This window comes from Thermobia domestica, chromosome 16, assembly GCF_964235325.1.
Source record: "Thermobia domestica chromosome 16, izTheDome1.hap1.1, whole genome shotgun sequence".
Taxonomy (NCBI): Eukaryota; Metazoa; Arthropoda; class Insecta; order Zygentoma; family Lepismatidae; genus Thermobia; species Thermobia domestica.
In genome coordinates, this window is record NC_137469.1 from 117,575,038 (window position 1) to 117,588,108 (window position 13,071).

The window sequence follows — 13,071 nt, forward strand, 5'->3', positions numbered from 1 at the left end:
GGGTGAAATACTAATTTCAATTGCTCGAGCTCGAAAACTCACATGTTCAATTCTCAACGTGATCTTTGCTACTCAAGGTCTCATGTACTGAATATTTGAATACAACTTTAATATTCAATTATCTTCCCGTACTATAAAAAAATAACGCAATGGTTATGAACACAGACTATACGGAAGAGTTTAAGAAGGTGTTGTTTCGGCTCAGGGACAGTACTTATATTATAATAAACAAGTGTAGCAGAGTCGCTCGGTTATACTTTGACATCCTTTATGAAAACATGTATTTTTTCATTGCTGTGATTTTCACACTCATATACTTTGATAGACCTTACAGTTATCTTCCAGTGTATATCACTTTGCCACATAAAGGAAAAAGAAAATTAAAGATTTAATGAGAAAAGAGCCAAAGAAGTCACGTTTGTTAGAAATACATTAGCAGCTTCACACGCTCTTCGTATGTATGATGATGATTAACAAGAGAGAAAGAAACTTAAAGATTTAGTTAGAAAGAGACAAGGGAGTCATGCTTATTAGAAATGTATTAACAGCCTCGTACACACTCTTCCTGTGTGCAATATGCGCAAAACAAACAGAACTGAAATTCGAATACGGATGGCACACAGGTGCAATGTGGTATGAGTTGTGAGCCCTACATGTGTGCTAGTTGTGTATGGATTAGCGTAGTGTGAAGTTGGCGCGAAGATAATGTTGCTTACAACAGAGGAGAAGGTGTTTATTATCAAGGACTATTTCGCTCATACGGTGTGAGGCAGCATCTTACTGCAGGAGGTGAGCGCGCATGTTTCTGTATTGCTCCGGAGTATAATTATGGCATATGAAGAGAAAGATTTCATCAGCAACATAAGATTCAGTGGTGAAAGTCATGTGAGCCTTGATCGCTACATCAATCAACAGTTGATTGTTGACCTATCCTTCCATGATTTGCGCAGCTTTTGCCGCACCAAAAATCTGTCATTACAACAACCATGGATGCAGCAAGACAGAGCAACTGCCCACACGGCAAATGAGTCACCTATCCTTCTGCCCACGAAAGTTTGGACATCGCTTGATTTCCCGTGAAACAGATTTTCCAGATCCTTCCCACTCCCCGGACCTCACGACTCCAGATGCCTACACTTGGGGTATGCTCTGAAGGAAGCAATTCTCCGAACAGATAACCCTCTACCACTACACCGGAGTTAAGAGAGAAAATTTGGTCATTTGTTTTATCGTTCCAGCAACCCGTGTTCACTAACATGTTCATCGAACACGGGTTGCTGGAACCGCTATGCGAACATCCGCTATGAAGAATGTGTGCGATGTAATGATCAATATTTTAAACGCATGATGTACAGGTGCGATTCCTGTTAAATGTGTCGAGTAACATTTACTTGACATCCATTTGACAACATTTCTTATGTTTCATTATGCTGTACAACAAATAAATAAATACATAACTGTCAACGATGTAATTTCAGTACTGTTTGTTTTGTCACATACTTTATGATAATGAATCGTTGTCTCCATATCACACAAGATCCATCCGGATTACGGAGATTTCTCGGTCAGACAAGATAATGAGACTCACGGTCCTAATTACTTTCAGGTCCAGGATTACGAAGTTCATGATCCATTGCAGCACTGGTTACAATAAGGTATTTGATCGAACTTAACCTATTTAGATACTTACAAATCAGCATACGTATTGATCGAACTTAACCTATTTAGATACTTACAAATCAGCATACGCATTGATCGAACTTAACCTATTTAGATACTTACAAATCAGCATACGTAGTGATCGAACTTAACCTATTTAGATACTTACAAATCAGCATACGTAGTGATCGAACTTAACCTATTTAGATACTTACAAATCAGCATACGCATTGATCGAACTTAACCTATTTAGATACTTACAAATCAGCATACGCATTGATCGAACTTAACCTATTTAGATACTTACAAATCAGCATACGCATTGATCGAACTTAACCTATTTAGATACTTACAAATCAGCATACGTAGTGATCGAACTTAACCTATTTAGATACTTACAAATCAGCATATGCAGTGCAATCTAAGAACAGAGCAAAGTATCTTAAACCAGGATGCTCATAGCGAAATGAATAAAGAGAAGGATGTATTATAGCACTTAATGAGGCGAAAATAGATCGGCAAATTTCCCACACCATTACGAAATGTCCAAATGGATGAAATGTTCTAAGTGAGAGCAAACATCTGGAAAAAAAGAAGGATAATTATTAAAATACCATACATAAAAGGAGATCCAGAGCTATGGGTGAGATACTTTCCTTATACCATTTTTAGTTAGAATTTGTGTACAATTCACTGATGATGAAGCATACAAAGTTATAAATTCTCTGAATTCAGTGGCGTATCTTAAGAGAATTCACGCCGATACAGATTAAACACTTATCGATTCAAAGTGAGAGAAGAAAACTTAGCTAATGTATTAAATCTTTTATACAAGAATTAGAATATTTGATTCATATTTTCCTCAGACTGAAGCGATAGAAAATTTAATTTGTATAAATTTGACTTTCCTCACGAGCTCACCACTAAGTTCATTTATAATTGCATTCGTAAGTATAGTATACCATGCCAGGCCACCCACCTGCCCGTCTACAATATTGTATGTTATAATATTATAATTTCGTTAGGAGAAATTAAAATACCTCTTACAGCATTGGTCCTCAAAATTTTTAAAATGAGGACCACTCTTATCGTTCAGAATGTTCTACAGACTACCCTACTTTTATCCCATTTAAAAGTAAATTTCTCTTTCTTCTTTTTGGGATAGTTTAACACTAAAATTAATGTTAGTTAAATTACTCTTCTGTAAGTCGGTATTAATAAAACAAACTGCATATTACAAGATAACCAAGAAAGTTATTGCTGTTCTAGAACAGTGATAAACAAAGAGCAAAACAGTGGACGGTACGTACCTTTAGATTTCAAAGTAATCTCCATCACCGTCCAATTCCTCCAGCTACACAATACCCTGGTCATAAAACTCGGTGGTTGTGGATGCAAAGAAGTCCGCGTTTGCGTTCCGCAGGTTTTCTTCATTTGCGAAGTATCTCCCACGGAAATGGTTCTCGAGGGAGTGAAACTGGTAGTAATCTGTTGGAGCAAAGTCCGCTGAATATGCTGTATAGCACAATGTCTCCCAGCCAATTCCCTGAAGAGTCTCATAGGTCCTTTTTGCCACATGCGGATTGGCATCGTCGTATAGGAACAACACATCATTGCAATTCACTAATGCCGGCTCCTTCTGGCACAATATGCGGTGCATCCTTTGCAACTGCTGAGAATAGAGGTCAGCAGCGATGGTCTGACAAGGTGGAAGAAGCCCGTAATGCACCACTTGCAGCCAATTTTACCACACAGAGAGCATAACTTTTCGAGATGGTCTGGAGGTCGGGAACGTGGTCATGTGATGACAACCAATGTCTGGTACACACCTGTTCCCAAAAAGCTGGAAACTCGTTCAGAAACTAAGTCCGAAAAAGTTAGCCTAGATCCGTCACAATTCCCGCAGATCTATACACATGGAATTGCATTTTCCCTCCGTTCTTTATGTAGACACTAGCTGCAAATCGTACTGTCATCCGAGCGATGTGAAAATGTAAAAACAAAATCAAACTACTTATTTCTGAGATTAATATTGATTGCACACTTCATGCACAGTTCCAATATGCAAAAACAATCAATATCTTAAGTAGAAATTACTGAAAAAGACCGAAAATGGGTATTTAAAACTTCAAGTGTCAACCTGCGCTTGGAGCGATATAATTATCAATATTATAACACATTTCCTTCTAAGTGCTTCTGTAGCCAAGCGGGCTTAGTAATACTGATTGAAATTTCTGAAACGAAGGGCGACGGTTCGAGCCTCCGTGCGGAAAGTTCGTTTTTATTTCTTCCTTTTTTTAAATATATGGGAACATTGTTATAAATATAAATTTCTACTTTGAAGTGCTTGGAAAAACATTCAGACGAACTGTCACTTTTCAAATCTCTGTTACATTTACTAGCTCACCATTTCCATGATTTATGTATGAAAACGTTAACATAGAAGTTAAAAATGTGAGTGTGTGTGTGAGTGTGTGTGTGTGTGTGTGTGTGTGTGTGTGTGTGTGTGTGTGTGTGTGTGTGTGTCACAACTCTGTAACACTTTTTTTGGTGAAAGATGCTGAACTACGAAAACATCACGCAGCTATTCCGTGTCGCAGCAGACGAGTTTCTCCACTTAAGCCTACGAGTAACGAAATCACCTACAGCCAAACAGCTGCAATTGATTCATTAGTCATGGCTCATCGTGGTCAGAATGTTCGCGATCAGCTTACTGCTCTTGTTGAATACGGTGGTATGAGTGTGAGACAAGCTAGCGAACGTCTCGGTGTTCCCTGTTCTACGGCATATACTTGGTGGAAGAAATACTTAGAAACAGGTAACGTGTCTAGAAAACCTGGCATTGGCCTTCAAAGGTTTTCAATCACACAACAAATCGGGCCCTAGTTGATGTAAGCCTTCGCAATCCTTTCATGTCATCCCGGCAGTTAGTGATAGCGTCTCGTTTTCCTGGCTCCTTCCTCACCGCTCGGCAACGCCTTAAAGATGAAGGGCTTCACGCATATCGAGCCGCGTGTAAGACGCAATTGACGGATAGTCATAAAGTTGATCGACTAGCATTTGCTGAGGCAAATATTGGTCGTAACTGGGATCATGTGATCTTCACAGACGAAAAGATATTCTCTTCAGCAAATGATGGTCCTCGACTTGTGTATAGACCCACAGTACATGCACAGAACGCATCGAATGGGGCATGTTACTATTCACTGCTGGGGATGGCTGTGTAAGGATACAGTTGGTGAATTACATCGTATAGAAGGCCGATTGAACAGCCAGAAGTATCTGGATATTGTGTAGTATGGCTTGCTCCCCGCTGCGAGAAATTTATTTGAAGACGGCATTGTAGAAGTTCAACAAGATCATAACTCAATACATGATTCCCATCTAGTTCAAACCTGGTTTCAAGAGGAACCCAATGTTGAGCTAGTCGACTGGGTTCCAAGAGAATCTGACTTGAACCCAATGGAAAATCTATGGGCGGAAGTTACACGAAAATTGGCCTAATCCCCCACCAAGAACAGCTGACGAACTTTGGGAGCTAGTTTCTAACGCGTGGGAAGAAATAGCACAGGGACATCAATATGTCGCTAGTTTAGTGAACTCATTACCAAGAAGATTAAGATGCGTCATCGAAGCTAAGGGCGATTTTACGAGATATTAATACCTGAATAAAGATTTGTCTTCATACCCAGGTGACCTTCGAGCTCTTTCAAGAGCTCAATAACAAGGAGAAGGCAGACTTTGGTAAGTGAACTTCTGGGCCATTTTTGCGAGGTGGTAGGCACATTTAAAGAGTTAATATTACAAACTGGTAGGGCGCAATGGCCAAAAATAACCGAGAAAAACCGTCTTAAAATTTTCTGCTCACCGTATATATCGTGAGACGTGCAAACTTATTAAGTGACGGCGTGGCAGAGTGAGAAGAACCTGAGACTCAAGTGCAAAGGGTCACGGGTACGTTTCCCATTCGAATCAAACTTTTATTTTAATTTTTTGCTTCAACCAATAAAGTAACCGTTTGTAACTATAAGTAAAATATTAATTCACCATATGTTTATAATGTACTGTATTAAAACAATAGAAATTTTCAATCACTTGTAAAATATTTCAATGTTCCATGTTAACTAGGAACAAAATTTAATCTTTTCGTACATATTATTGTTACCGCGGTCGTTGTGTAAAAATGTTCTTGAAGCTTCGTGTCTGCATCTGTTGACAGTGTGCAAATTACAAGGGAAATGAGGGGGAAGTCTTTGGTTCTGGCTACATCCAGTATTAGCCAAAGGGACTTTCCCCCTAACTCTTTTGTAATTCGCACACTGACAACAGATGTAAACAAGAAGCGTCAAGAACATTTATTATATAATGACTGTCGTAACCATAATATAACTCGTAATATCAGTATATTTACTGTATAAATTAAATTTTCTTGCTAGTTAACATGGAACATTGGAATATTTTACAAGTAATTGAAAATTTCTATTGTTTAATACATTATAAACATATGGTGAATTAATATTTTACTTATAGTTACAAATGGTTATTTTATTGGTTGAAGCAAAAAACGAAAATAAAAATTCGACTCGAACGGGACCCTTTGTACTTGAGACTCACGTTCTTCTCACTATGCCACGCCGTCACTTGGTAAGTTTGACCGTCTTACGATATATGCGGCGAGCAGAAGACTTTAAGACGGTTTTTCTCGGTTATTTTTGGCCATTGCACCCTACCAGTTTCTAATGTTAACTTTTTAAATGTGCACTACCACCTCGCAAAAAATGGCTCAGAAGTTCACTTACCAAAGTCTGCCTTCTCCTTGTAAGTTTTTCCATTTTTCCTTTAATATTCCTTTCATTGGGACGTTTGCGTTTCGTTGGAAGGTGCGATATATATTTATTTCTGCTCCTTTGTTTGCCCTACACAGATAGTTCAGTGATTAGCACGTGTGCCTTTGGAGTATGGGGTACCGGGTTCTATTCCCGCTGGGAGAAGCTTGTGTTTTTAACTATCTGTGATAGTTCTGTGTTCGTGCCTCTGTTGTTGAAGCGGTACTGCTAAACTATACAACCGAGTAAAAAGATTAAAAACTCAGTTACTGAGGAACGTTCGGTAAGTCAGTTTTGGTTTAATATCTAGCGCGTTCGTTGTTGGGTATTATAGTCGCGGGTTCAATTCCTGTTAAGGGTCCATTAAAATTTTACTTGAACTAGAATTTATTTGCATGAATCACCCGTCTTCTTTAGCCTAAAGGACTTAAACGTTGAGAAAATTATATGGTAAAAATGAAAGAAATAATAATACAGTAATAATACTATTAATCTGTATCTATCTACATAGGATATAAATGAAAAACACGTCGTCTATCAGAACAAAAAATGGCTTAACCGCTTGAAATGATTTTTATTAGTTAACACTTTCACATACCTCTGACTCGTGGGCACCCGAAGGGGGCAGAGTGGGCCGCCCTCTGACTCACGAAATGTATATAAACAGAAATACCAAACATAATATATAGCAACCATGAAGATAGAGCCTCCTAGAACATTTTAGGGTGCCATGAGCGGACTGGCTTGTTATCACGCCATTTTTATTAAAATGCGTATCCTATCAGAGGAGAGGTGTTAAAATTTATGCCAAAAATAGAATATCTCACATTTGTGAGATGAAACTTGATCCCATGCCGTTAACGTCGCCAATATCTAGTGGCCCACTTGCCGGTAAATGTCGATCGTCGATATAGCGACGCATCGAAAGATTGCCGCTTGTGTGTCCCTGGCGTTAGGGTTTCGTCGAGTCGAAACAGACATCTAGAGTAGGGGTGTTGCAGTTACCACCACGTAGCAGCAATGACTTCTTTTCGGTCTGTCTTTCGATTCGTCGCGGCGAATCGGCGAAGGGACCGAAACGACTTATCGCCAGTCATGTACTCCCATGCGCAAAAAAAATTGCGCGTATACTGTAACTCACGATTTTTCGCAATTATTTCATTTTCCTTATGTTTATGGGTAAAATTCAGTTATTAGTATGTGGAGATAATAGAAAGCAATCCATCTAAGGAGATATTTCCAAAAAAATATAATAAAATAATAAAAATATAAGCAAAAAACAAAATTATGTTTGGTTTTGTGTATACTGGCAATAATGTTTTCGAGGGAATTTTTGGAGTAGCACAGCACGATTGTAGAGGGAATTACAGAATTGGTAACAGAACAGGGGGACCGTTGAATCAAGGAACAGGAAAGTGGAGTAAAATATTGCATTTATTGGCTTAAATGTAGGGTGTAAATTGTCTGCCAAATATAAATTAGCTTCTGTAACCAAGATGTTGTACGGAAATATATAAACAAAGAGAAAAACTGTTGTCTTAAGTTTGGAAGTGACATGCTCTATAGCCATGAGCATTTATTTCTTAAGAAAAAGATAGGTAACAAAAGAAAGTCTGGGTGGTCAAGTGGGTAGAGTGACGGACTACTAATTCTTTTACTGTTTTGACCCCAGATCGAATCTCATCCGATCCTGTTCAATTTTTTTTACGAAACATTATAGAAGTGTATAATTTGTGTGTTAATAAAAACCGAAACAATACAATAAAGAAATAACTTTTTGTTTCCTCTGATGACGTATTTATTTAGAATTAGTGTATTATTAGTAATAGCCATTGCTTTCAGTTTATGCTGTTATATAGCTTCTTTTATCATCCTCTTTTCTTGAAAAAAAAAACAAATTTGTCTCCAATAAAATATGAAAAATATATATAGACAGAAACAGACATCTTAGTATCAAACGTGATTTATCGTGATGAAATAAACAAGTTTCCCGTTATTAAAAAAGAAAACTATAGAAAATCATTGAATTTGGTCTTTAGGTTTTTAGCATCCTATATATATTCTATATAAGACTATACTTTATAAGGCAAGATGTGCGATCATACCCACAAATTTAGCTAGTGGATGAAAGATGTTTTCGGCACAAATATTTTACAGGTCTAGGTGCATGAAACACCAATACGCATGGTCTTGACCTTCGTTTATTTCACATTATTATCCGACATATCATAGCAGGTAAAAAGCAGCATCAATCGGCAAGAAAAACTGCAAGTTGTGGTCTTAGTCTGTTTTTGATGCTCCGGACTCGATCGCCTAGCACGCCCGCCTATACCTTGACTCATACGTCTATCATTCAGTGCAGGCACATATCCAGCTTTACTTTTCGGAGGGGGCCCGACACGAAAGCTCGTAAGCACGTAATTCTAATGTTTCAAAAATATCAATAATAATAATAATAATAATAATAATAATAATAATAATAATAATAATAATAATAATAATAATAATAATAATAATAATAATAATAATGCAACAGTTCTGTATTTCTCTTAAACATTTCTTACTGTTCATTTATGAACCGGTCAAACTGCATTCTAACACAAACGAAATCAAAAAAAATATTTTCTAGAGACATGTAAGGAAAACTGTCTGCTACGTATATCACATAACAAAAATAGCAAATGGCAATGAGTGTATCGTTCTAATACAGTAATGTTATAAACAGAACGGAAACGAAATTGTAATCCCATTTAAAAGTGTTCTTTAATTCCACCTGGTATCAATGGTATTACGGTATATTCTTACAAGTAACACTTCCCAAGTGTAACACTCCGATTTTGATAAAATTTGACAGGCAGATACTACACATAAAAAAAACGAATACATGTTTTTTTTTAATTTTCTGCGGAAAAAACGGTTTTAGGGGGCAAAAGCTCTCACCCAAAATTTTGAAAGTTAACGCCCGAAAGACAAAAAAAAAGTGGACCAAAGTGAACGAAATTGTGCACAGATATGGCAGACGTAAAATGAAGGAATACGTGTTTTGTATTTTCCTGGAAAAACGGTTAGGTGGGGCACAGACCCCTCCAAACCTTTGATCATGAAATATCAAAAGTGCTAGTAACAATATGTCTGATGTGTGTAAAGGACGAAGAATTCCAGCGACACTTTGTGTATGGACAATACGCAAAAACTAAACGAATACCTGTTTTTTTATTTTCTGCGGAAAAATGGTTTTAGAGGACAAAAGCCCCCATCCAAAATTTTGAAAGTTGACGCCCGAAAGGCAAGAAGAAGTGAACCGAAATGAATGAAATGGTGCAAAGATATTGCAGACGAAAAATGAGGGAATACGGGTTTCTTATTTTCCTGAAGAAAAAAAAAGAGAAAAGAAATCAGTTTAGGTGGGACACAGACCCCTCCAAAACTTTGATCGTGAAATATCAAAAGTGCTAATAATAGTATGTCAGAAGTGCTTAAAGGACATGAAGAATTTGAACGACACATTGTGTAGGGACAATACGCAAAAAACAAACGAATACGTGTTTATTTTCTGCGAAAAAATTGTTTTAGGGGGCAGAATTCCCCACCCAAAATTTTGAAATCGTGCATAGATATTCTAGACGTAAATTGAGGTAATTGTGTTTCGTATTTTCCTGAAAAAAAAAACGGTTGAGTGGGGAACGGACCTTCTAAGCTGTTGATAACGAAATATTAAAAGTGCAAATAAGTATACGTCAGAAGTTCCTAAAGAGTATGGAGAATTGCAACGAAACTTCGTATAGGGTAATTTGCAAAACAATAAATGAAATGCGTTTTAATTTGTACGACAAAACAGTGTTGGGGCCTAGAGTCAATCCAAAAAAAAAAATGTAAATATTACCGTAAAAGTGCAGGAAGGAATGGACCGAAGCAAATGAAAATGTGTGTAGATATTGTATAGACTGTATGTAAAATAAGGACTTTCGTGTTTTTAAGATGTCCCTATCAATTTTGGCACATCAACAACAAACAGGAAATTAATCGGCACGTGTTTTTGTTTATGCGAAAAAACATTATAAGGGTTAAAGTTGCCTCGTGATATACTACAAAATACGCTAACTGTTTGTGCTTGTTGTTGATCTGCCAAATTTGAAGAAATCTGATGGAGACGCTTGTGAAACACGAGAGGCTTTATTTTTCATATCCAATATCTACAGACAATTTCATTCGCTTCGGTCCTCTCCTTCCGACACTCAACGCCTCGGTCCACTCAACAGCTTTTTTTTTTTTCTTTTCAGGAAAATACGAAGCACGTATTCCCTCATCTTACCTATACAACATTTGTGAACAATTTCATTCAGTTCGGTCCATTTCTTCTTGCCTTTCTTGCGTCCAATTTCAAAATTCTGGGTGGGACCTTTTGCCCCCTAAAACCGTTTTTTCGCAGGAAATAAGAAAGCCGTATTTGTTTATTTTTTGCTTATTGTACTAACACAAAGTTTTGTTCCAATTCTTCGTGTAAATTTAGGCACTTCTGGCATACTGTTATTAGCACTTTTGATATTTCATGATTAAAGGTTTGGAGGGGTCTGTGCCCCACCTAACCGTTTTTTGCAGGAAAATACAAAACACGTATTTCCTCATTTTATGTCCGCAATATCTGTTCACAATTTCGTTCACTTTGGTCCACTTGTTTTTGTCTTTCGGGCGTCAACTTTCAAAATTTTGGGTGAGGGCTTTTGCCCCCTAAAACCGTTTTTCAGCAAAAAATAAAGAAGCACTTATTTGTTTATTTTATGTGTAGTATCTACCTGCCAAATTTTATCAAAATCGGAGTGTTACACTTGGGAAGTGTTACTTGTTAGAATTATAACAACAACGCATTGTCCACAGTTTGGACACTGACTCAAAGTAATCTGACATAAAAGAACCTCAAAAGGGAAAAAGTAGGTTTATTAAAAAGTGCTTGAGGTTTGGTAAGGGACAGCTTCCAGGACCTCACGCTGGATACGTCACTGAGTCAATGCATTGTATTTGTTTCTTGCAAAACATGATAATTAGATGCGTAATATGTAAAATTATATCATAGTTTGACTTTTAATAGGTTTTTCCTTAATACATCCATATTATCCGGCGTTCTGCCTGCCTGCTTCATGTCGGATAAGCGAAACTCTACTGTATTTTCAAAGATAGCATATACACAGGGGCTAGAAATCTGCAGGGGCCGGAATTTTTAGAACGGACCCGGCCCGTCCCTTTTAATTTATAATCTATAGGCATTAGCGGATTAAGGGCGGAGCCAATGGAGCCCAGGCTTCGGGGCCCCAAGCTCAGGGGGCCCTTTAAAATCCCTCTGTTTAATACTAAAATATAGTAATTAACTTATATTATAGGCTTGAGACCGATGCTATTTTTTTCCCGCTCGTTACGCTCGCGGTATCGCTAGGTTTAAGTCTTTCTATCAGCAGCATTTACCTGTTAATAATGAATGCAATTATTTAATTGTTAATAATGAATTTAACTAAACTAATTATTCTAATCTTGGAGCACATTCAAATATTACAGCATAGTTCTCGGTAGTTCCATAAGCCTATGAGGCTGTGGAAGGCAGAAAAGAAAATTTATGCACTGGAACTATTCTTAACATAGGGCCCCCTTAAAACAGTCGGTTCTAGGTCTCCAAAAGCCTTAATCAGCCCCTGTCTATAAGCAATATTTCACGAAAAGCTGGTATTTTTTAACAAATGTGTTCGTCATCAAGTTTTCATAAAGTAGTCCCTTTCTCCTTTAAGTAATTTCAGAGCCCACGGTGTTTCAGTGGTAGAGCGTTCACCTCTGGTGCATGGAGTCCTTGGTTCGATCTATGCTCGCGCCAAGTGAACCTTGTGCTGGACAAACATTGTGCGTGGGTTTTCTCGAGGTTCTCCCGTTTTATCCTACTTTCTTCACTCGATCATTTCATTCACTTCTTATCACTGTCTCCTTTAGCCTATCCGGCATAATCGTGAGACGTAAAACTTAAAGATTTCATTTCAAATCATTTCAATCAAAAAGCAGTTGCAGGAAGTATGTAATTTCGAACAAAACAAACTACTATATACAATTCTGAGTATATTATTCTTTTATGAAATTCTCGCGAACCTTATTTCTAAATCGAAGGGTAAGAAGACTAAATTCACTCTCTTATTATTATAGATCCATTTCAATTCAAGCAGTTGGAATAGTTGGAAAAAAATAAAAAAAAAATAAACAAAAACATACCCTATATTCCAGTGTGCCACAATCGGTATAACGCGGCACACTGGTGTGTCCAGCAAAGTGAACTGTGTGACGCAAACTTTTTCCTATTATTTGCAAGAATATTTGTCGAGCTTCTGTTATTTATTATTATTATTATTATTATTATTATTATTATTATTATTATTATTATTATTATTATTATCAACGATTCTTCCAAGGATCAGCTTTCTGTATACGGTTAAGCAACCACAAGTATCACATTGAGGGAATGAGTATAATTATTTACTTTAATAGTAATACAAAATCTATTTGCTTGTATATTCTACCGGGAATAACTGCATCCGTCTAGAAAGCTAGGACTAAC

The 13,071-nt window shown here is 37.2% G+C and overlaps 1 protein-coding gene across 1 annotated transcript in view; it reads right to left on the minus strand.

Moving 5' to 3' along the window:
* Positions 1-13,071, minus strand: part of LOC145673364 (uncharacterized) — a 779,808-nt gene that overhangs the window by 226,710 nt on the left and 540,027 nt on the right. Inside the window, exon 18 of the mRNA XM_081743004.1 lies at positions 2,059-2,241. Within this exon, the coding sequence (XP_081599130.1) occupies positions 2,059-2,241 (183 nt within the window). The remainder of the gene's footprint in view (positions 1-2,058; positions 2,242-13,071) is intronic.